The following is a 25582-nucleotide window of genomic DNA, read 5'->3' on the forward strand; positions in this document are numbered from 1 at the left end:
AACAAACAGTCATTTTACACATTGTACAAAAATACGCTGTATACATGGACAACTAAATGTAACTTGATTAGGTTAAATGACCCGGTTTGCAATGTGATAGCAACATTCCAACAACCCGAAATGATGTGTTGCGCATTTTTGCGCATCTATAATCAGCTTGAAGCCAGAACGGCCAGACAGAATCCGCATGATGTTGCTGCCTTCACGTGCTATCGGAACTATCGTATCGTAGTTTCCTAAAAAAAAAAAAAAAAATGTAAAGGAAATGAACGCCCTCTCAAGTCAAAATCTGAATGCGATGAGCTCGTAATCACGACTTCAGAAGTGGGAACTGGGAAGTAGGAACGATAGCACGTGAAGACACGAGTTTCAGCCTTAAAACAAGAGGTAAGTAAAGAAGTAACGACGTTAGCTTGGCCAACACGGAAATTAAAAGCTAGAGCGGGTTTATTTCGAAATTTAAATTGTTACTATGTGCAATAGGTTTACTTGCGAGGAGAAAAGTCAGTAAATAAACAGCATGCACTTTGTACCAAGATACATTCTCACACAGACCCTCCTTCTCTCTCTACTGTACGTTATTCCAGCAGGTCTGAAAATTCAAGTAATTACACGATTTAAAAGAACTTTAATTTGAGTGCCGACGATTTTTGGACACGGGCTTTTCAGTAAGTACAATTTAATGATGCACATGACACAAAATGCAATTTTCTAAAAAAAAATTGAATTATGATAAATATTACAATAGTTGGAAAATGGTCATAAAATAAGGATTTTCATCTACAACATTTAAAGGAATCATTCAATTGCTTATGATTTAATTCTTGAATAACACACAAATGGAATAGCATATAACGTTACTACACAATTTCTGCAGTACCGGTAGTATAACTTTCCTGCATGCATGGACTATTCAGATGACCTGTGGATTAAAGGAAAAAATGCATTGACAATTTGTGCCTTCAAAATCAATGAAACATGTTCACCCAAATATGAAAATTTTGTCATAATTTACTCACCCTCATAATATTTTTTTCCTACTTGACAAAAGTCAAGTCACCTTTATTTATATACAATACAGATTGTTTCAAATAGTTTCAGGTTTACAGGGATAAACAGGAAAATTATGATTGCTGCAAACAGTCTAAAAAAAAGAGTCATTATTCAGTGTTCAGTGTTGATTCGGTTCAGTTCCATAACTGTGTAAAGTTAATCAATTATGAAATGAGTTTGATTTAGGCTAGCTATAAGCAGTGCAGGTAGTAACTAACTGAATACATGTAATTTGAATGACTTAATCAGATTCCAAAAATTAAGTACTTGTAATTAGATTATATACATTTTTTAAATACTTGTAATCAGACTACAGTTACTTTTTTAATTTAAAAATGTAATTACTAATTAGATTTTCATTAAATTCACAAACCTGCAGTTCCATCACGAACCCCAGTCTGGGAAACCCTGACATAATGTAATGTTTAGTGCACTTCATATTGTTGATGACAAAGACTGGAATGTATTTTCTTTCTCCTTGTATTTTAATATCAAATGTAATGGATTACAAATAACAAAACATGTTGTCATGTAATTTGGAATCAGTAACGGATTACAATTTGTAATCTAGAAGTAATCCATCCATCGCTGGCTATAAGCAGCTCTAAAGAAGACAATGTGTTGTTGTTATTCAGTTTGAGTCGGTTCAAAGTTGATTCAATTAAGTTCAATAGCAATGTCGATGTTGCAAAATTCGTTAATTATGATATGAAACAATGTCGAATCGGCTATAAAGCAGCTCTGCAGAAGTACAGCACAATTCAGTTCAGCTTTAAGTAGTCAGTTGTGAACATAGCCAGAGTCTCAAACTGTTTCTTCCCAAAACAGAAAACAATGGAGGAGCCACTGTCCCCTCGAGAGTCTGGTCAGTTTGTGGCCGAGCGGAGTCGAGATGTGCTCGTGGATGAAGATGGTGTTAAACGTGTGGCGCAGATGATTTATGAGCTCCGTGAAAGCGAAGAATTCACAGCCAGCGGCTGGAAGAAGATGAATCCGCTCGCGCCTTCACCAGACTCAGATGATGCCATCAACTGGGTGTTTGTGACAGACACCATGAACTTCTCCTTCTGGCCCGAGAAGGAGGAGGAACAGTGTGAGGTCACGTGTAGGGGAAACACCTATCGAGGGTACATGTCTCTCTGTGCTGCTGTGACCAGGGCTATGGATGAAGGTGACTGAATATGTACACTATATTGCCAAATGTACTGGGACACCCCTCCAAATCATTGAATTCAGGTGTTCCAATCACTTCCGTGGCCACAGTTGTATAAAATCAAGCACCTATGCATACAGACGGCTCTATAAACATTTGTGAAAGAATGGGTCGCTCTCAGGCCCCGTTTACACGTAAAATGGTTATTTTGAAAAACTGAGACAATTCCCATTCGTCTGTCCCCTTCGTTTACACGCAAACGGAGGATTCGCCTCTGAAAACGATTCTTTCTAAAAACTCCGGCCAGAGTGGAGATTTTGGAAAACTTTGTTTGCACATTTGCATGTAAACTGAGAAAAACTGAGTTTTAGGCAGCTGACGTCACAGCATGTGACTATTTTCGGGATTCTGATTGGCTAACGTGGGCTTGAGCTTCTCGTTACACTGCCACCTACAGGTTTGGCATGCTCTTGACGGCATATACACGGGATCGTGTAAACGAACACTTTTCTGAAAACTGACAGGTGTGCACGATGTTATTTTTGAAAACGGAGAGGGGTGAAATTTCCGTTTATGAAAATAGCCGTCCACGTATAAACGTTGGAGCTCAGTGAATTCAAGCGGTCGATAGGTTGCCACTTGTGCAATAAGTCCATTCGTGAAATTTCCTCACTACTAAATGTTCCACAATCAACTGTTAGTGGTATTATAACAAAGTGGAAGCAATTAGGAATGACAGCAACTCAGCCATGAAGTGTTGGCCACCAGGGACGGACTGGGACTAAAAAACAGCCCTGGACTTTGACTAGGCCCGGCCCAAAGCAATCGGCGTGCGGAAACTCGTCAACAACAACAATAACACCTGGCATGAGTGTCACAAGACTTTAATTGTGGCTCGAATACTACATATAAATGGAGGTCTCAACACACTGCAGTCCTGTGTAAAAAAACTCTAGGCTGTGACTCTCTGACTTGGGGTGCTTAAAGTAATTTAAAGTTGAGCTGGAGTGGGTGTCTTTCTCTGCTCTTAGTCTAAGTTCAACCTGAATAAACAAATGATGGAATGGATAAAAAAACACACAAAAAAAACAGGTTTTATTCCAAGATAGCATGGAATAGATTAGATAATATGCTGTTATAACAGCATATTATATTATCTATTCCATGCTGTCTTAAAATGAATTTATTACTTAATAATCTTAATTAATTTATGCACTAATTAATCTTACTGCACAAATAATAATACCACATCTAAATGAAAATACACCATTACAAATGTAACTTCTGTATTCAAAATCTTCAAAGTTTGTAAGCATTGTAACGTTACCAACATTTTTAAAAGTAAAAGCATAACATATTTCTTAATATTAGCTACTGCATGTGGTATTTTACAGCTAAAATGTTGAAGTTTTGCTGTTTTAACTAGCCTACTGTCTGTAATCATTAAAATGTAGCAACCTGAATATAACTTCCTAACATCATCCCTAGCAAGTAACTCTCTTTATATTCTCATGTTCCACACTTACTTGCCCTGGATCTACCTGTGGAACAGCTCACCTCTCTGTCCCTCATCATCACTGGTGGCATGTTGCTGCACAGCTGTCTGGCTCACTTCTTCACTGCTGCTAATATTTACTGCTGCTGGCTGTGCTGCTAAATATTTCAGTTAGTTTGCGACATTTAGCGGTTTCAGTATCTAAATTCCGCAAAAAAAAATGTGTCTCGCCTTCTCAGCCCCGCCCTTTTCTTTCCGTTTTTTACCCGCGGCCGCGTTAACCGAAAAAAACCAGTTGATGACTGCGTGCGTGGCGGGTGGTGGGCTGGCCCGCCGGCCGTCCTGGAGTACCGGCCGTTCTGTGATTCTCCAGATCACACAGATGGCCAGTCCGCCCCTGTTGGCCACGTAAAATCACAGAGCGGGTTCAGCGCATGCTGATTGAATCATGAGTGCGCAGAAGTCGCCAACTTTCTGCAGGGTCAATAGCTACAGACCTCCAAACTGTGTGTGGCCTTCAGATTAGCTCAAGAACAGTGCGTAGAGCTTCATGGAATGGGTTTCCATGTCCGAGCAGCTGCATGCAAGCCTAACATCACCAAGTGCAATGCAAAGCGTGGGATGCAGTGGTTGGCCTTCTCTGTCTGGCAATCCGATGGACGAGTCAGGATTTGGCGGTTGCCAGGAGATCGGTACTTGCCTGACTGCATTGTGCAAAGTGTAAAGTTTGGTGGAGGGGGGATAATGGTGTGGGGTTGTTTTTCAGGGGTTGGGCTTTACCAGTGCACAAAGCAAGGTCCATAAAGACATGGATGAGTTTGGTGTGGAGGAACTTGACTGGCCTGCGCAGAGTCCTGACCTCAACCCGATTGAACACCTTTAGGATGAATTAGAGCGGAGACTGTGAGCCAGGCCTTCTCGTTCAACACCAGTGCCTGACCTCACCAATGCACATCTAGAAGAATGGTCAGAAATTCCCATAAACACACTCCTAAACCTTGTGGAAAGCCTTCTCAGAAGAGTTGAAGCTGTTATAGCTCCAACGGGTGGGCCAACTCCACACCAAACCCTACTGATTAAAGAATGGGATGTCATTAAAGGTTATGTGCATGTACAGGCAGATGTCCCAAAACTTTTGGCAATATAGTGTATCTCTGAATTTACATCCTTTTCATTTTATAAGAATACTTTTTATGGACTGTGAAAGTTCAACTCTATGATATGTGTATGTGATGTCTTTATTTAGGAGTGCCCATTACGAGCCCTGCCTACTTCTCTCAGATCAGTGAGGCCCAGCTGGCGAGAGTCCTGCATTCAGACAGCGCTACTAGCATGCCCATGCTGAAAGAGCGCCACCAGGCGCTAACAGAGGCCGGACGAGTGCTCATGGAGAATGGTGGATCCTTCCGGAAGTTCATGAGTCACTGTGAGAATGATGCAGAGAGGATGGTGAAGTATATTGTTCAGAATATACCGTCATACAGAGATGAAGCCACGTATGAGGTAAAAATATTCACATCAAACATTTGAAAGCAATAGTACAATTTCAGTTTAGCCATTTAAAGCATGGCTTTGGAAGACCTTTTGTTAAACTTGCTTAGCTGTCACTTGCATGTTAGATGCCTTGTGAGAAATAAGTGCATTGAATGTGCACTTGTAGTGTAGTGTACTTCAAATCTTAAAAGTGTATTTAAGAAAAACTGTCCTTTCGAATATAATTTGAATGAAATAAAAGGCCACTTAAGTGTACTTAAAGTACACTTTTCATAATCTTTAGTTGTGCTTTAAAGAAGACCCCTTTTCAAAGTCTTGATTTTTTTTTTTTGCGGTCTACTAAGAATAGGTTTTCATGCTTGAATGTTCAAAAACGTATTTTTCACATATTTGACATTGTTGCAGCTCCTCTCTTCCAAGTCAGTCTGTAACGCTCTGGAGTGCGTTTCCCGAAAGCATCGCTATCCAACTATGATCGCAATTTCCATTGAACTCTATTGGTAATGACAGACCTTGCGACCATAGTTGGCTTTAGGAAACATACCCCTGTTTAATTCCTGTCTCTATAAAGCTCCTCCTCCAATCACGCCTCACCCCTTTTTTGCTTATGCCTTGGACGGGAATTATTTAAATGAGGAATATTATGAGGTGTTCGTTCCCGGAAAAAACTACTACAAGACTACAATGGAGGCGTTTCAAGGAGTTCAGAAACAGTGACACTGATATAGAGAATAACTAATGGCGCTTTTCCATTGCACAGTACCAGCTCGCCTTGGCTCGCCTCGCCTCGACTCGCCTTTGTTTGGTTTATTTGCTTCCAGGTACTTTTTTTAGTATCACCTTCAGCGAGGTTCTAAGCGAGCCGAGGCGAGCTGAGGCGATACTAAAATGTGACGTGACACACGGCAGACTGCTGATTGCTCAGAGAGAATCGTCACTATTCACTGCGTCATCATTGCACGCGCCAGACGGAGTATCCTGAATAACCCTGGCATTTTTAAGTAGTTTTGCCAGAGATTGCGTGATATACCCATTACTAATATTATGTAAAACAGCATACACTCGATTTCCTCCATTGTCCTGTGTGTGTGGGTAGCGGGTGTGTGTCGCGTCGCTATGACGACCAGGGACTATTGTGGAGGTACTATCTGCAATGGAAAACGGAGCAAAACGCGAGCCGAGCTGGTACTGGTAATGGAAAAGCGCCATAAGTGACTTCGTGCTTTCTAAATTTGCACACCTTTTTCATGCTCAAACAGAAACATTACATAATAAAGTTAAAAAGTCCTCTTTAAATATGTACACTTATGCGTTTACTAACTATAGAAAAAGCACTTTTTTTATTTTCTAAATTACAACTTTATCATTCTAAATGTATAATTTCAAATATGTATGAAAATACAGTTTAAATAGAAATTACTTTACATTTAGTTTACTCAAATGATTGTCAGTACATTTGGCATCATCCATATTTCAAAAACAATAGAAGTGGTTATGAAATTACATAAAGTACTTCAAAAAAGCACTCTTAAGTTCAACTACCGGTAATTGCATTTAATATAAATGTAAACTACAATACATTTTCAATAAATTGCAAATAATATCAAATTAAGAGTCTGGAAATATTACATTTAGTCTTTTTACTTAAGTATATTTTTTTTAAGTGTCCCTTTTAAAAAAGGCTCCTCATTTTATTTTTAAGGTGCCTATGTAATAGGTTTACATTACATGCACCCAAGATCAAACAACACTTAAATTTTCTCACAATATACATTGCACATAGCCTCATTTCTGAAAACGGTTTGTTCGAAGATTCAGTCTCTCTAACCCCTCCCTTTCGAGAGCTGCTCTACTCTGATTGGTCAGATGGCCCAGTCTGTTGTGATTGGTCCATCGCTTACAAGTTACAGCACATGTCGGAAACGAAACGTCCATTACCATATCTGAATTTCAGCTCTAGATCTTCCTCAGCGCTTGATACACTGAAACGAACAGTAACGATGGCGTTGGCTTTACCGTATCAATTCCAGCGAGGGCCCTCATCCTCTTGAAGTGCAGCAAACAGCATCTTCTCAACATGTCCACAACACAAGCAAACGTTTCCAGGCCTCAGCCGCAACTACAGTGTTTGATGCCGGGTCAAAGTAGATTAATAGTTTGTGGGCAGCCAATAAAGACCATAGGCTGACATTATGCAAATGTTACAAACCCACAGGAAGTAAGAATTGAATTACTGACGACTCGTTTCGGCAGTTCAGAATCGATTCTTTCTTTTAAAAGAAAATAACTTTATTTGTCGTCCACTTTGATTTTTGAAACTTTGCAGACATTTTACATTCACAGACAGCTATAACGCGCTTTATTAAAGGTAATATCTGAAAAGAAGCATAAAAGGGGAACTATAATAAAGAATACTATTTCTGTAAATAAGCACTCTTTTTAAAAAGTATTCTAAAGTGTACTTTTTCACAAGGTGTACCACGTCGTGACGTAATATTTTGTTGATATTCTAGGGTAAGAGAATCTCGTTTTACAAGAGGGCTCAAATCCTTGTGGCGGACGTGTGGGGCATCATGGAGGCGCGAGGGGAGGGGAACATCCCGAACCTTGACCACCTGACCATGTTCGCTGACTACAGGGTACCACAAGGCCTCGTGTACCTCGGGGCTTTACGCTACTCTGATGCGCTAATGAAGACACTGAAAAACGGTTTGTTGTGCCTTTATTCAAGTTGTCCCATTTATTTAGTCTGGAGATTTTTTTGTTAAATTGTAAAAAAAAACTTTGTTCTGTTTGAAAGACTCCAACATGTGTGTGATTATGAGTGAATTTCACAAAAATAACTTTAGGTTTTGCTTAGGCAGCTTTCATGATAGACAGATACTCTTGGCGGTGTTGTTGTAGTGATGATTAGTTGTTTCACAGGTGAATTGTTGAGCTCCGGTGAGAGGCGAGAGGTGGAGATCAGGGGTTGCTCCATCTGGTGTGTGGAGAGAATCCGGCACCATCTGTGGAAGCTTGTGGAGGAGAGAGATGGGAAGAGCTGTCACATCAACTCTGCTCTTATTGATTTTTACCTGTGGCCATATGCTAAAAAACACCACAAAGAAATGGCACATATTCCAATACATCACACTCGCTGCATCTACTATTGACAGCATCATCATTTTTTTCCCACGTTCTTTTTTGTATCACTCTGTTTATACCTTTAAATAAAGTTATGAAAATGAGGTGATTTACATTTGGTATAAATAAATCCTTTTGTTAACAAGAGAACAGAGGGGAAACAGTCATTAGCCTATGCCTATATCAACAGTCAATACTACATTTCCAACAAACATGTTGAAAACCTCAGAGCAATACATAACGTCGCTTTATTCCTGAATTAATAACTGTTTTTGAAAGAATCTATTGATTTAATAATTCAACAACTCACTCAAAAGATGTTCCATTACTTATATCTTGTAATGGAGTTCTTAACAAAAGTTTGTGAGGAACATGTTCATTTAATCGGACCAATCAGTGCCACAATAAGCGTAAGCCACTGCCGTATCTGTCCTATGACAGTTTTTTGGCATTTCTCCATATTCTTGGCTGGGGCTTGAGGTTGCAAATTGATTACAGCAATAATCAAGTAGAGTGAAATAGATCTCATGTGAGAGGCAGGTTGTCCCGCCCTTGCGTCAGTAAAGAAAGAGATGTAAAAGATGTTGCTGCGGAGGGGAAGTTATGTTTATCAAAGATTATGAGGGCACATTAATAAAAATAAAAAAGATGGGGTGAAATCTGCACAGATTAATAGGCCTAGTATTTCATTAAAACATAAATACGATTTTTGGCTGTGGACGGTGTTTCTGGGTCTGGAATCTGTTTTGGGGTTTTGACTTCTTGTTGTGTGATTTAATTTGGAAAGTTACACTGTCATTATTAATGCAGGCTTAATTATTAATTTTCGAGACCGCTGCTGAATTATCAGTAGGCGTTGTCACGTGATATTCATGGCTTTTCTCATCGTTGATTAGGATAGACTTTTTCTCACAGTAATTTGTGATTATAGGATAAAACATTTATTAAATAATTCTATAGATTGCTGCGGCAGGTACTACTGTGTGTCAGGCATATACATTCATATGATTAAATAAGTTTTAGGATACAAATGTCGTCAGTGACACAAACAATCCTGATGTTTGTGCTCGCTGAGCCGCAGAGCGCCCTCTGGAGTCAGTACTACTATATCAACGGTTATTAACATTTTCCACTCAATGGTAGCATTGAAGCTTTTGTGTCCGTTCAGGCCGCCATACACTCCTCTGTGTTTGCAGTTTACAGCACGAAGCCGAAGATACCGACAGTCCTCTTAACCAGGTGAAAGTTTGTTTAGTTCATTTTAACGACGCCTCCTCTCAAAAGTCCAGCAGGTTTAAGTTACACAAGACATGTTAGACTGGATGAAACATGTTCAGGGGAAATGAGGGGCTGGTTTGTTACTTGTGTTCAGCACTGGCGAGCTAAAAAAAAAAAAGTCTAAGCTAGCGACATTTTAGGTGTTAAATGATGTAATAACCAATTCGGCCGTCTGTCTAGGCAGTTCATTTTAAATATACTAAAATATATATAACAACGAATGAATATCGAGCGCTATATTCACGAATCGACTTAATACGCCTTCTAATTGATAAGTGCTAACTCTGCAGCAAACAGATTTATGTTTTTCAATGAGCAATACAGATTAAAGATGGTTTTGTGTATTTGAGTGTATTATATTAACAGGTTCATATGTTGTGCTTAAAGAGTTATCCTCAGTGTGTGCATTGCACTGATTCTTGAATGCTATTAATGATATTTCAAATTCAAAATTGCTTTATTGGCATAATTTTAGATAATACAGTATTGCAAAAGCTTGGGATATATTACATAATAATGACAAAGACATCAAAATAATAGAAGAAAATATTATAACACAACTTCAGCTTAAAATTAACAGTGTTACTGTACAAATAAGAACATGTAATGATATGTAAATGTTTCTCTGTCTTGGTCCCAGAGACCAGCAGCACTGCACTGAACTGTCTCACACTAATATACAGGCATCATGTGTTGGTTGTCCCGTTGGCAGGTTCAGGATGGCATCAACAGTGATCTCAGTGCCCACCACGGCGTCACGCTTCGCTCTGCTGCAGGTCGACTCGGATTCGGACACAGATTCGGATGCAGGAAAGCCAAAGGCAGGTCGTGGAGCCGGGAAGCCTCGCTCGGGGAAATCTCCCACCGGGAAGACCAACCAAAATACAGACAAAAAGAAAGAGAAGAGAAGACGAAAGAAGGAACAGCAGCAGAGTGAAGCCAATGAGGTCTGTCTGTCTGTCTGTCTGTCTGTCTGTTGGCCCCCATGTTTGTTTCTGAAAACAATGATGATGAGTCAGTGTTGACATTTATAACATCCCTTTATGTGAAGAGGGTGGTGTTGTGGGTATGTTTTTCACCTTCAGCAAAATGTCTACTTACAAAGAGTCTTTGTCGTCACACGCTGTAGCTCAGGAGTCTTGCTTTTAAGAAGATCCCTCAGAAGTGTACGGCACCTCCCTCCCTCACGCTGCAGGATTTAGCGAATGATCTGATCAGCCCGGCAGCCGTCCAGCGTGGCTCCAAGCCCCAGGAGAACTGGCAGGATTGGAAACAGAGAGATGAACAGGTACACCTTTCTCACACAAAAAACAAACAGAATTTGACTTTCCTACAGCCCATTTCTCTCTTTGCTTTATGCAAACATGTTCATGTTTGTGTTCGTCACAGCTGACCAGTGACCTGTATGAGGCGGATCTGGAGAAGGCCTTGATGCTGAGTAAATTGGAATTTGAGGAACATAAAAAGGTACATTTATAATGACTCTAAAAATGACATGTCATGCAACCATCAAGATAAAACTAATAAGTCCACCTTAAAGGAACACGCTGACTTTTTGGGACTTTATCTTATTCACCGTATCCCCCAGAGTTAGATAAGTCCGTACATAACCTTTTCATCTCCGTGCGTGCCGTAACTCCGTCTGACGCACCCACCGCTAGCCTAGCTTAGCACAAAGACTGGAGGTAAACGGCTCCTGCTAGCATACTGCTCCCAATAAGGGATTATTTACATGTTGTGATTTGTATAGTCACAGCGTGTACAAATAACAAGGTCACATGAGACACAGCCATCTTCTAACAGTATACTGGGAACTATTTTGAACAGAGTGATTAGCGTAACGCACTGAGCAAACTCTCGTCTCCTCACCGCGGGGCTTCTCAGGCGCTGCGAGCAAATCACTCCGCAGAAGTAGTAGTGCTTCCCTTCTGAGAATATAGTTCCCAGTATGTATACGGTTAGAAGATGGCTGTGTCTCATGTGACCTTATTTGTACACGCTGTGACTATAAAAATCACAAAATGTAAATAGGAAAATGTTGGCGTTATTTTGTCACTTATTGGGAGCAGTATGCTAGCTGGAGCCGTTTACCTCCAGTCTTTGTGCTAAGCTAGGCTAGCGGTGGGTGCGTCAGACAGAGTTACGGCATGCACGCAGATGAAAAGGTTATGTATGGACTTATCTAACTCTGGGGGATACGGTGAATAAGATAAAGTCCCAAAAAGTCGCCGTGTTCCTTTAAGGCTGGAATACACTACACGATTTTTAAATGGCAGGCTTCATACGATTTTGTAAATGCTTAGAAAGAAAAGCTGGGCATCATACAATACAGGACTGAGGATCATACACTACAATACACTAAACAGAAACACGTGACGCATTCTTCAGTTATTTTTCTGTTTTTTAAAAAAAGGATTTCCGTATTTTTCGACCTGGGAGTGAAGTGAGCTAACCCCACTGTGTGAATACTGAAACTGCTGCAAACAATTACTAAACAATCGGCAGATTCTGCATTTTCTGTGAACACATTTATTTCATGCGTGAGCTTGCGGCTCCAGCTAGTACAGGGCTTCTCAGAGTCTACATTCAAAGGTCCAAGTCTAAATTTTCATCAATGTCAAAGGTCCGGAAATAATTGGTTATTACAAAACTTGTTTTTAATAAACATGCATAACAAACCAACACAATTTTTTTTTAAATAAAGTGCCTTTTGCATTTACAAATACATTAATAACAAGTGCAAAAGTGGCAAAACACTTAGTTTAAAGGAACACTCCGACTTTTTGGGACTTTAGGCTATTCAACTTATCCCCCAGAGTTAGATAAATCCATACATACCTTTTTCATCTCCGTGCGTGCTATAAGTCTGTTTGACGCACCCACCGCTAGCCTAGCTTAGCACAAAGACTGGATGTAAATGGTTGCAGCTAGCATACTAATCCAAAAAAGTGACAAAATAAGGCAAACATTTTCCCATTTACATGTTGTGATTTATATAGTCACAGAGTGTACAAAAAACAAAGTCACATAAGACACAGACATATTTTAACCGTATAAATACTGGGAACTATATTCTCTGAATATAGGGCGGAGTGATAACCGCAGCGCACCTGAGACGCGCTCTGAACGAACTCTCTGCTCCTCACCACGGCGCGTCTCAGGTGCTGCGGTTATCACTCCGCCCAAGTAGCAGTGCTTCGCCTTCAGAGAATATAGTTCCCAGTATTTATACCGTTAAAATATGTCTGTCTCATTTGACTTTGTTTTTTGTACACTCTGTGACTATACAAATCACAACGTGTAAATAGGAAAATGTTTGCGTTATTTTGTCACTTATTTGGATTAGTATGCTAGCTGCAACCATTTACATCCAGTCTTTGTGCTAAGCTAGGCTAGCGGTGGGTGCGTCAAACAGACTTATAGCACACACGGAGATGAAAAAGGTATGTATGGATTTATCTAACTCTGGGGGATAAGTTGAATAGGCTAAAGTCCCAAAAAGTCGGAGTGTTCCTTTAAGCCGCAGCATTTTGTTTTTTGTTTTCTTTCAAAATCAAAGACCGCAATAAGAGCGCCCTGGTAAGATCATTTCGGTGCTCTACTTTTAATGAAGATGATTGTGTGTTAACCGTCTGCGACTTACTTTCACTTTGATTTGCGATAGTTTGCACGTTGGCTTGATGAATAGATATGCTCAGCTGCGGCGAGTTGCAGTAGTGTCTGGCTATAACATGACATATAGCATATAACACGCTCACACATTTATTTTTTAGCATTTTTGTGAGGAGTAAATGTGGTTTCAACAACCAGATGCATTTACATTTGTCCAGTTTCATCTGGAAAACGGCCCAGACCTCCTCCTGATGTGGTTTGAGCAATAGGATTTAAATCCGTCTCGGATGCGTTTCGGAGGGCCAGTCTTTTCACGATTGGATAGATCCGATCACAGAAAACACAGTAAACAGCCCCATAGTGGCGTTTGACATTTCTCTTCACAACTCACTGTCTCGTTACAAATCAAACAGAACGGCTTTGTGCTGGATCTCTGTCCACCACAATCATATTTAAAAACTCTATTTTCTTCGTCAACTTTTTTTTTTTTTCCTAAAACTTCATACACTCACTGGATGTCATGACAACAATATCTCGGGGGAAAACTTTTAATATCTCGCCTTCGCTTTCATTTCGGACAATCTCCAAAAAGACATAAAAAAACCCCAGAAACAAATAATTTTAACAAGCGTTTATCAAAGTAGGAAATCCACACTTTTAATCCCTTACACAATTAGTGCTCTTGAAATATGAAATGGAGGCGGGTCCGGATTTAATTCTCTCCGGGTCCGGATTCGGAGTCTGGACTTTGAGAAGTGCTGATCTCAACACGATACTGATCGTGATTTGTATGGTATGTTTTTCCTTCTTTTTTTTTGTCTTTACCCAATCAAAGGAATCAAAGTCTGAAGCTAAAAAATCTGAATATGTACCCATCATACACTACGTGATTTTCTGTGAATTCTGTCAACTCCGAACGCACAGAATCTGCAGACTAACGCAGACATTTGACATTTACTGCTGACTCACCCAGATCTCAAATCGGCGGGGAAAACTGAGCAAAAGTCGTGAAGTGTATTCCTACCTTTAGTCGAATCCCAGTCAAATACGAGTCTGAGTTCAACTAAACAATTGTATTTCATTAAAGGGCTGGTAAAATGCCCTTTTCACAAGATGTAAAATAAATCTCTGATGTCCCAGAGTGTGTGTGTGTGAAGTTTTAGCACAAAATACCCCACAGATATTTTTATATAGCATGTTAAAGTTGTCACTTTTTGAGGGTTTGAGAAAACGCACCGTTTTGTGCCTGGCCCTTTAAATGCAAATGAGCTGCTGCAGAGGGCGTGGTTTCAAGAGCTCGTGTGTGTTAGCAGCTGCGATTACCTCACGCACACACACTAAAATGACAGAAACTGTTCTGCCTTTAATGTTAAAACGGAGTCAGACAATGATGGAGAAACTCAAGAAGTGACAACATGTAGAAGCAACAGGACGTCTCTGAATGGTTAGTTGATGAATTTATGTTAACTATCTTCAATTAGCATATTCTGTCATGGTAATCTATAAATCGCTCGTATAGAAACTGTTGTGAGATGCACACAGAGTGACTTTCTATTGCATGTGAAAAGATGGATGCTAAAGTTTGAGCTGACTCACAAATGTACTCTTATACAACAACTCTTCCTCTTCTCAACATGGACTGTGTGTTCAGGGGGCGGGGCTTATGTACATTTTAGGGTTGCTGATGTCACTAACCCGGGAGGAATGTCGTGTAGTTCCTACCAGCCGTTTTTTGTAGTCCTTTTCTTTAAAAGCAAATATCTTCGAGGTTAGTGTTCAGGGAAGGAGAAGGTGGGACTGTCTTATTCACCGTATCCCCCAGAGTTAGATAAGTCCGTACATAACCTTTTCATCTCCGTGCGTGCCGTAACTCCGTCTGACGCACCCACCGCTAGCCTAGCTTAGCACAAAGACTGGAGGTATGACTGTCGCACAAACAAAACACAACGTTCTTCACTGTCGTCACTCGAGCTCGAGACCGGTGTGAGACGGCCTCACACCGTTCTCGCGGCTCTCAGCCCTGTCCCGCTTGCCACGGGTGGGTCTTGACTTTTCCAAATGTATGAATTCAAGGCAGTGGGTGGCACTTATTGGGATCTGAAGAACTGAAAATGCACCTCTTCTCTGTTTGAGGCTGTGTGTTTTATTTGACAGGTGTTTAGAACTTAGTCAGGATAGGTGGATGAAAATGAGGAAAAACCTACGGTCTTTACAGTGGCGTGCACTGTGTATAAAGTTCCTTTATGTAATTTCCATGACTCAGGGCCAACTCAAAACTGTTTCATTTTTTAATGCATTTATGATTAACAAATTACATTATTGAAAGTTTATTGTATAGTTCTGTTTTCAGGTTCAGAACAGGGCTTTGCTCTGGCTTCCTATATACATGAGCCACACCTGCATATAATCACTGTATATTTCCATATTTACCATAATAATTAGTATATAAAACATTTTTTTTTTGTTTTGTTGTTTTTGAATTTTGACCCATATGAACTACTGCTTCAAAAAGTTGTTTAATATAATTGTAAACACGTCCCCCTTTAGCTTGTGATATTTCTATGTGAAATCTTAAAATATTTACTTAGGTTTACTTGATTATCATGTCATATTTTTTTTTGAAAAATCATGTTAAAATGTGAATATCAAATTTGATACAACAGGCTTTTGAGGAGCATATTTGTTCATCTCTCAATCATAGTTATATTGCATTACATTAAATGCTTTGCCCTCTAAAATAACAACTACAGAACTTTGATCATAAAACTAAGCATTTTAATAATATCTTACGAAGACATATTATTGTGAGATATAGTGACAGCTGATAATTATATACAGGGGAAACTATTTTTAATAGAATAATTTAAAAATAATTTAAAAAAAGCTGTAAGCCATAATCATCAAAATTATAACAAATAAAGGCTTGACATATCTCACTTTGCATGTAATGAGTCTATATAATATATTAGTTTCATCTTTTAAGTTGAATATATACGAAATATACAATATTCAAATGTTTTGAGTTTCACCTGTACTCTAGTCTGATATAATGTTAGACAGATTTCAATGATTTACATTACAAGGTATCAGAATTTAACTTTACTCTTTTTTATAAAAATATCAGCAACTGAGAGTAAAAAAGTGTTATTCAGAGTGTGAGCTTTGTATTCTCCTAGATTATATGAGCCATACAAGACTGATGTTTCAAATATGATACTCATAAAACACATTTTTAGTTTTTTTCTGATTATTATTTGTCTCCTACATGTTCATTCTTATGGAGGTTCATTTCTAGCTCTTTAAAATGCAGTGACAAGTGTAACTACTCCCTCTTGTGGTTACAGTGCTATATTAGAAGTTAAATGGTCAATAATACCCTGTATAATATAATTGCAATTGATCATGAAACTATTAATGGTAACTATTGCACTACTTATTGGATCATTTTCATCTTTTGCAAGATTCTTAATGTTTAATTTTATAATTTCTCAAGGATCCTGAAAAGGCAGAGACTGCGTCACCGAAGACAAAGGCGGGAGGAGGAAAGAAGGACAGGAAGAAGAATCAGCAGGGCAAGGACAAACGAGTCACCGTATCTCTCAAAGACTTCCAGCATGAGGGTGAGAACGCCACATTCGTATCGAGAGACACCAATCACTGTTACTACACTGCTGTGTGAGAGCGACTAACTCACTGTCTCTATTGCAGATCAGCCGAGTAAGAAGCCGGACAAAGAGGTGAGTGTCTCCGACGTCCCATACAAGCTTAGGGGAGAGTGGGTCACTCCGGTTCTGACAGCATTATCTGAAGCACGGTGGAACTGATACCCTGAATCTAAAGTTTTATATATTTGAAGCAAACACCGTTTTCAAATAATCACTTAATTCTTGGTGTAATTTAGATCAGGAGTTTTTTTTTAAACGAGAGTCCGGGACAACCAGAGGGCCACTAGGGGTCTCCACAGAAAATATGATAAGATATGAATTCAATATATTTAATGCATTAACAAAAACTGGTCATGAGTAAAGAAGTTTATAAATTTATATAAACAGTTTATAAATCTTATATTACTCAGAGTAGAAAAAGATAGTGTCAATTTAATACAAAATAAAGGTTCTGCAGATAATATTCTAATTAGGAATTCACTTTCTTTGACTTAAGTACAATGAAGACATTTATTACTTAGAATTATTTAAAATAGCTTAGTTTTGGAAAAATGTTGTCTTCGTAATATAAAGCAAGGAGATGGACTTATCTTCGTAATTGGTTTTGTGTGTCTGTTGTTGTCTTTAGCTGTCTAGTGTGTGAGCTTTGTTGTGTATGTGGTTTTTATGTTCTGCAGAGCAGGAACCTGCTGAAAATCAGTTTTATACTGAGCCAGTATAAAATATATACCCGATTGTCCTTAATCTTTTCCTGTTTTAAAAATATAAATAAAATAAAATAAATATCTTCAAAGATAAAATCTTCGTAATATCACACTTAATGCTTTTTAATTAGTTTTATCTAATTGTAGTATTTATTGATATTTTTTAATGAGCTTTTATTGGTATATTTTCAGTTTATTGAAATTGTAGTTTTATTTTATGTGCTTTTGTCATTTAATATTTAACTAAACTAAAATCATAAATGTTAATTCAAGTAAAATAAACTTTTATTTGGCTTATTTGGGGGTGCTTGGTTTGAAAACTCTTCATGATTTCCACTTATGATAAATGATCATACAGTGTGTTATATGATATTAGTGAATACTAACTTCTTCCTGTTTTTTTTTAAGCCTGTGAATCCTGCCCTGCGCGATGAGAAGTTTTTTAACCGGCTGGAGGATGATGTGAGCAAGATCGTCCAGCGTGACAAACGCAGAGAGCAGTACAGCAACAGTGCCGGTCATGAGGTCAACACCTCCTCAGAGCAGGAGCAGGTCAGACCTTCTGCCAATATACCGGTACTCAGCCAGATAGAGAAAAACTACCTGAAAACTGTGGAGTGTAGCTCAGTATAACACCAAAACTGTTGTTGTTCTTTGCTTTCTCTAAACTCTCAGGATGTGAGAACTGAGCAGTTAAAATATGACCTGGAAAAGAAAGACCTGGAAATTGGAAAGTTGAAAAAGACAATTTCACAATGGGAGGTAAGAAGTTTTATCCTCATTGGCATATTTGGGTCTTAGAGTTTTTAAATGTTTTAAAGAACATTTAAAACACAATTTTAATAACATTTATATAGGCACCAATGGTTTAAATCTTGATGTTTTTTAGAAAATCTACTTTTTCTTTTAGCTGTGTCATTACATGTACAATTACCATACCATTGATTAATCATGCAACGTGTCAGTTACAGTTTCCATCTACAATTGAGCATTATAACCAACCACACACGTCTGTTGAGAGCAGGAGCGCTCTGGGTAATCCGAGATGTTTAAATTCGTCACAGGCCCAGAAGAAATCTGTTTTTCGTTGAGCACGCGCTCCCTGTCTGAGTTTTACATTCACAAATGAGATTCATTGTAACCAACAGAGTGAGGATATGATGTAAATAAGAGATTCAGTGTGGTGTAGACCAGGGTCGTCGGAAGTTAACGGGCTTGGGGGGGGAAAGGCCCCAAAGTTCAAGATAAGGGTGCTGTTGTTCCTGAATATCAGCTCAAGTGCTGTTTCTTTCTGAATTAATCTGTTTTTAAACAAGTCATTTGAGAGCCCTATTCAGACGGGACTCGTTTCATGGAGGACGCAAGAGACATTAGTATTTTACATGCATTCTTTGTGTTTTTAATCCTTTCCGAATCTGCCATGTCTGTGTTTTTCTCACACAACCTCAGTAAATATTCCGGAGCAAATGACCTGTTGTTTTTCGGCACATAAGTGTCATTTGAGAAATCTCATAGTTTCCGAATGCGAATGTCTGTGATAGCCGATAGTGTTATACTAACTTTTTCTCCTCGTGTGTTTTTTTTTTTTTTTTGGACCTACCTGAGCTACCGTTTGCGCACCAATCGTTTGCATGCTTTCATTTCATTTCAATATGGATGGTGTCTGACGTGTCAAATTTCTCTGCTCACTTATGTGGGTTTATTATGAACAGCCACTTCTATAACCTCATGATAAGTTTAGCTTTTGTTGATAGTGATTTAATCTTCAATGTTTACAGCCTAAAGTGACGTATAATTGTAATTGATTTTGATTAAATATAAGTATTTGACAAAATACGTCACTGCTATATTTTAAAAGGTTAGAAAATATTCTATTCTGGAGATCTTTTCATAATAGAAAATTGATCAATCAATTGTTTTATTGATTATAACAGTTTTTTGAGAGTGCAGAACTCATGTTGAAGTGATTAACATAAATAATATGGCCTGCATTTGCCACACACATACATTTTATTTTAATGTGAATTATATTAGTCGGCAGTAATAATTACCATTATATTATCAAGGGCAATAATCAACATAAGACGTTTTGGAATATTACGTTAGTAAATAACTGTTCTGCTGTCTGTGACATGTGTTTGTGGCTTGTCTTTTTGACTAATGCTAAATTAACAACTGACGTTTTCAGTGTGATTAAGTGTATCTTTCTGTTTAATGATTAATTGCTGTCTTTTTTTTTTAGGAAAGATACAAGGAAGTGAAGGCCAGAAACGGTCAGCTGCTTAAAATGCTTCAACAGGGAGAGAGTGAGTGCAGAACAGTAAACACACTTCTGACAGATTGACATCAAGCATGTATTCTTGTTATTTATGCAAGTTTCTTTATATCCAGTGAAGGACAAAGCTGAAATTCTGCTGCAGGTGGAGGAGCTCATGAACATTAAAGAGGAGTTGTCCTCGCAGGTGCGTGCTGGACCCTGTAGTGTGCGCCTTAATCTTAGTGTTGTGATGTTTTGTGCGTACCAAAATTAGTTTTCCTCCTTTTTAGGTGACGCAGTTACACACAGCTCTGGAGCAAGAGAGGTCAAAAGTGAAGGGCTTACAGTCAGACCAACCGAAACATCAGGTATGATGCGTCCAAACCGGCAATGATTGTCACATTCTAGTTGATCCGTGATCCGTAAGGACCAGGCCGCGTGGTTTGGCACGCAGTTTAACCATAATAGAGTGAAAGTTTATCATTTGCAAGTTTTTTTTTGCACAGGTTCTTGCCAATTTATACAGTTAAGTGCAAGAAGAGACAAAAGAGAACTCAATGCGGTGCTCAGCTGCACACACAGATTCCTGTTTCGCATATTCTTGCCCTTGTGGCAAAATGTCGTCAATATCAGCAAGCATCACATTGTTTTGAGAAAAAAGAAAAAAAAAGTGTGTATGTCAGGTTAAATTTGTAATTATGATTAACACAAAATAGTTAGGGGAAATACAAGTTTGACAAGTTGATGTATTGTTTTGTATGTTTTTCGATACCTAAAGGCAGAATATAAGATGAAAAAGTAACTTAAAACTGCTCCTCCCCCCAAACGAATCGCTTGACGTCATAAAAGGGAGACGTCTCCCCAGGTCGCTGAGCTGTGTTGATAATTGTACGAGTGATAGAGCGAGAGAATTAGTGATTAGGACATTTATTTAGTTATTTAATTTAGGTAGTTGGTATACGCAGGCGCATTTTCACGATGGTGAATTACTGTGTTTGTGCTGGGTGCAAAAACACTGTTAAAACCGGTCAGAGTCCACTTTTTCCCAAAAAGCAGGTCTGTGTTCCATGACTGGGTCAACTTTGTTCGGACCAAACGCGCTGACTTCAGTGCTGCTTCGGTATCCAAGACTTCGGTCATTTGCAGCGCCCATTTCACTGAGAAGGACTGCGCGGTTGGAGATCTCATGAGTTATAAAATGGGATTTAAAACCCGAGTGAGACTGTGTATGCTACTGTAGTAGAAGCAGTCGATCGCGCCCGCTCCCCTCTCTCTTTCTCTCTCTCTCCTCTCACTCACACACACACACACACACCAACATATTCCAGCATTGCAATCTTAACATCGCAGCCTGTTCATTATAGCCACGGAGCTTCAGAGCTAAGGCGGAGCTACAGATTTGGTGTCCCTAAATAACCCGCGTATTTAACAGTAGTTCCGCATTAATTAATTTGCACACGATATTTATTTATTTTTATACCGTGTATTCTCTGTGTATATTCATGCACCAAACCGTGATGCCCGTACCGTTTCGGTTCAATACGAATACATGTACCGTTCCACCTCTAAGTTATGCCTATACTTACCAGACACCTGACCAACTCCACTGGTTCTCTTCACACCAGATCGAAATTATTTCAATTTCTGTTTGACTCCTCATGTCTCACGCCTGGGAGGCTCAAAATTGTATGGCTGTGGGCCATCGTATGTTTGAGGGGGATTTTGGATCTCCTCAGACTCAAAACTCTCCATACTTGAATATAAATTTGTTGGCACGTCTCCCTCTTCTGACGTCACAGCTCAGCTGTGTTTTAAAAATATGATCTTGACAGAAATGGCTATAAAGCTTATTGTAAGGCAGTCACAGTAATAATTTTAATGATAATTACATTTTCACTCAGACATCTAAACCTTATTTAATATATCTTTAAAAAAAATGTAACCTGACATCCACACTTTAACATCACCAATATTTTCATTTAAAATTTATGAAAATGTATTTTCTTATTTTTACAGGGGAACCGGAAGGGTAAAAAAGCATCGGAAGGGGATGTATGAAGATGCATGTTAAAGGACAGCTTGAATGTTCCACCTCCTTTGTCAAGCTACTAATTTCTTTTAATATCTGTTCAAAACACCACATACACTCTTAACCAAACTTCCACCATCATACAGGCATTTTGTATTCCTGCTTATTGTTGCATAGTTCTGTTAGCCTGGCCACAGTAGCTTATGATAACAGCAGAAGATGATTTTCTCTGCAATGGACGCTCATCTGTTCTACACTGTAGAATAAATCCACTTCTGTGCACTAACAATGAAAGGCATACTCTCTTGAATTCTTTTGAATAAAGATGTTCATCTTATTTTTCATAGCGTGTTAGTTGTTTATGCATGAAACAATCTGTTATCCCATTCTCACTAAGCATTGTTGTGTAGTGAATGTCTTCAGCCCATTTACTTAGCTCAATAAATCCATAATGATCAGTGGGATATACTTAAAGAAAATCACATAATAAAAATTAAGAGGACATTAAAATTGACACATTTAATCACAGTACATGTGATCTAATTTGATATACAGTATATTCAGATATTTTGTGTTTATTTGTGTGCTTGGGATTATTAAGGTACATTGAAGGTATATACTCTTTTGGAAATTATTTATTGATATTTGTTTAAATATATATTGAATATTTGTTTATTGAATATTTGTTTAAAAGCAAGATTATGTAAGCATCTGTTGACGGGGATCCTATATAAAAGTATCCTAAATGGCCAATATTTAGGATACATTTATATAGGATCCAAAATCCTCTTCTAGAACCATCACTTTATCGTGGTGGAGAGGTTTGTGTGTCCCGGTGAACCTGAGAGCTATGTTGTCTGGAGCTTCGTGCTCCTGGTAGGGTCTCCCTTGGCAAACTGTTCTCGGGAGAGGGAACAGACTAAGAATGGTTCAACCACTGCCTTGTGGCCCGGGAGGGAGAAGGCTAAGGGAGCACACCCTGACAGAAAAGCAACCGGTAGGCCAATCCCTCCGCCTAAAGGTCAAACTTTGATTACAGAAACCGTGACCAATATATCACACACCTTAGAATTGGGAGGAAGAGGACCTTCAACTGGAAGGAGGATGAAGCCTTGTGGTCAAAGCCGACAGGAAGCCACAAGGTGGAAACTTCTTAATCCTAAATCTATCACAAAGATTGGAACATGGAATGTGCGCTCAATGCATATTACAGGAAAAGCGCAGACCATCGCGAATTAAATGAAGGCATATGGCATCCATATACTTGGAATTGCCGAAGCCAGGTGGAAGGAAGCAGGACAAACATGGCTCTCATCGGGAGAATCAATCATATACTCCGGGCACACGGGAGATAATGCGGCTCATTCAGGTGGGGTAGCAATCATGCTATCAAATGAAGCCCAGAAGACACTCTTAGGATGGGAACCAGTGAGCCCAAGGATCATCATGGCCAAATTCAAGATCTCACATAAGCACATCGTAGTTAACATCATCCAGTGCTAGGAGGCAAAAGAAGATTTCTACCAAAAGCTAGAGGAAACAAGGAGAAAATGAAAAGAGAAGGATCTCACCATTTTAATGGGGGATTTGAATGCAAAGGTTGGCAACGATAACACCGGCTTTGAACAAGTGATGGGAAAGCATGGCCTTGGAGTGACGAATGAGAATGGAGAACTCTTTGCCAACCACTGCGCTAACAACAATCTTGTCCTTGGCGGAACACTCTTCCCCCACAAACCATGCCACCGGGTAACTTGGGTATCTCCTGATATGATGACAGAAAACCAAATAGATCATTTCTGAATCTCCAAGAGATTCAGGAGAAGCCTTCAAGATGTCCGAGTGAAGAGAGGTGCTGACGCAGGCACGGACTATTGGTAGCTAACTTAAAACTTAAGTTGGTCTTAACAATAGACCCAGAACAATAGAAAACCACTGGCAGCAAGTAAAGGAAGCATTTACAGGGGCCTGCAAAGCATCAGTTGGGCCCAAGAAAAGAAAACACCAGGAATGGCTCTCACCTGACACCCTGATCAGAATAGAGGAAAGGAAGAAACTAAAGGATGTATTAAACAATTGGAAAACAAGAGCAGCCAAGAAAACAGCTGGGGAAGCAGATAGCGGAGCAGATAGGGAGGTAAAAAAGAGTGCTAGGAGAGATAAGGGAAACTTTGTAGCCAATTTAGCTTACAGCAAGCGGAGGAAGCTGCAAGGCAGAATAACATCAAAGCTCTCTACAACAACATCCGACTCCTGACCAAAAAATACCTGAAAGGGAACCACCTAGTTAAAGGATAATTCCGGTATTTAACACCTTGAGTCTATATTGTAGTTTGTTTTGGATGAACAAGAGTGGTGGACAACATTTTTTTGACAATGGTTCCTCTCTCGAGTTTTTGACTATAATAGAATTGGCCATGGACCCATTTAACATTGGAGTCAATGGGCATGTCCGAAAATGTAATTAAAACAGCCAATAATGTTCGTTTACAAAACTGTTAAACTCACCGAGTGGTTAGTGGTGTTCGTTGATGATTATAAACAATATATCGTCGCAATATATGATTCCAATCCGTTTATTTTGCTATAGTGGAACTATTTTTTCAGACACTTCACAACCGTGTAACTTCTGCTCAATATTTGAATCTGAAGCGTTAGCACACTCCCGACCACTTGATGGCGATAACCGATGTTTATGTCTCGCGGGACACTCACGGTCACAGTCGAGTTCAACTTCATATTGCACTGGTCAGTGGTCACGTCTTTCAATATTTTCAAGGTTTTGTTTGTTTATTTCGCTTACTCTCCCGGAGCACAGTTGCTCTGCTCGCTAGCCTTATGAGAAACGGAAGCGAGCAAAAAGACTACATCGACCAAATGTAAACAGCCCCCTTTCCGTTTCCGGTAGCGCATTTATATTAACGAGCACTCAGTCCTTCAACAGAATTCAATGGGATTTTACAAAATGACTAATAAAACACGACATAAACTGTATTTCGCAACACTTTTTGTTTCTGGAACATCAACTAACATCACTAATCACTCGGTGAGTTGCACAGTTTTGAAAACTAATGTTAAAGGTTGTTTTAATTACATTTTCGGACATGCCCATTGACTCCAATGTTAAATGGGTCCATGGCCAATTCTTTTATAGTCAAAAACTCGAGAAAGGAACCATTGTCAAAAAAATGTTGTCCACCACTCTTGTTCATACGAAACAAACTACAATATAGACTCAAGGTGTTAAATACCGGAATTATCCTTTAAAGATAAGGGAGGAAGGACATTGAATACACAAGAAGAACAAATGAAGAGGTGGGTAGAGCACTTCTCGCACTTACTGAACCAACCATCTCTGGCAGTAGGAGCAAACATTCAACCTGCAGAAGTCCCCCTGTCAGCTGACTGCAGACGGCCAAGCAAAGCAGAGATTAGAAAAGCCATCATGCTCTCCAAGAACAAGACGAAACCAGGTCTAGATAAGATACCGGCAGAAGCTCTTAAAGCAGATGTAGAAACATCCTCGCAAATACTATATGACCTGTTTGGTAGGATCTGGAAGGAAGAAGACCTGCCTGGGGAATGGAAGGAAGGTCAGCCATCTGGTAAAAATACCCAAGAAAGGCAACCTAAGCCTCTGCGACAACTACAGGTGTATAATGCTTCTATCCGTACCAGGCAAAATCCTAAATTGGATAATCTTGCAACGCCTCAAG

The 25582-nt window shown here is 39.2% G+C and overlaps 2 protein-coding genes across 6 annotated transcripts; both read left to right on the forward strand.

Moving 5' to 3' along the window:
* The first annotated feature begins 146 nt into the window (after nucleotides 1-146).
* Nucleotides 147-9039, forward strand: qng1 (Q-nucleotide N-glycosylase 1). 4 transcript variants are annotated; one of them, XM_079638167.1, is made up of 6 exons: nucleotides 175-387; nucleotides 588-668; nucleotides 1882-2224; nucleotides 4948-5204; nucleotides 7709-7904; nucleotides 8121-9039. In XM_079638167.1, exons 3-6 carry the CDS (start codon nucleotides 1888-1890, stop codon nucleotides 8348-8350), a joined length of 1020 nt encoding a protein of 339 aa, XP_079494293.1. In that variant the 5' UTR covers nucleotides 175-387; nucleotides 588-668; nucleotides 1882-1887; the 3' UTR covers nucleotides 8351-9039. The 4 variants fall into 4 exon arrangements, with proteins under 4 accessions (XP_079494292.1, XP_079494293.1, XP_079494295.1 ...); XM_079638169.1 differs by having other exon boundaries at nucleotides 280-399; nucleotides 625-668; nucleotides 8121-8449; XM_079638168.1 differs by having other exon boundaries at nucleotides 342-387; nucleotides 591-668; nucleotides 8121-8448.
* A 131-nt stretch (nucleotides 9040-9170) lies between these two features.
* On the forward strand, nucleotides 9171-22634 carry gkap1 (G kinase anchoring protein 1). 2 transcript variants are annotated; one of them, XM_079638172.1, is made up of 12 exons: nucleotides 9171-9560; nucleotides 10312-10546; nucleotides 10729-10887; nucleotides 10989-11066; nucleotides 16705-16831; nucleotides 16920-16948; nucleotides 17989-18132; nucleotides 18256-18342; nucleotides 19823-19886; nucleotides 19972-20042; nucleotides 20128-20205; nucleotides 21854-22634. In XM_079638172.1, the coding sequence occupies exons 2-12, from the start codon at nucleotides 10319-10321 to the stop codon at nucleotides 21893-21895; spliced, it is 1107 nt and encodes a 368-aa protein (XP_079494298.1). In that variant the 5' UTR covers nucleotides 9171-9560; nucleotides 10312-10318; the 3' UTR covers nucleotides 21896-22634. The 2 variants fall into 2 exon arrangements, with proteins under 2 accessions (XP_079494298.1, XP_079494297.1); XM_079638171.1 differs by having other exon boundaries at nucleotides 9428-9560; nucleotides 17989-18156; nucleotides 21854-22209.
* The last annotated feature ends 2948 nt before the right edge of the window (nucleotides 22635-25582 follow it).

Source organism: Phoxinus phoxinus (genome assembly GCF_949152265.1).
Source record: "Phoxinus phoxinus genome assembly, chromosome: 15".
In the NCBI taxonomy this organism is placed as follows: Eukaryota; Metazoa; Chordata; class Actinopteri; order Cypriniformes; family Leuciscidae; genus Phoxinus; species Phoxinus phoxinus.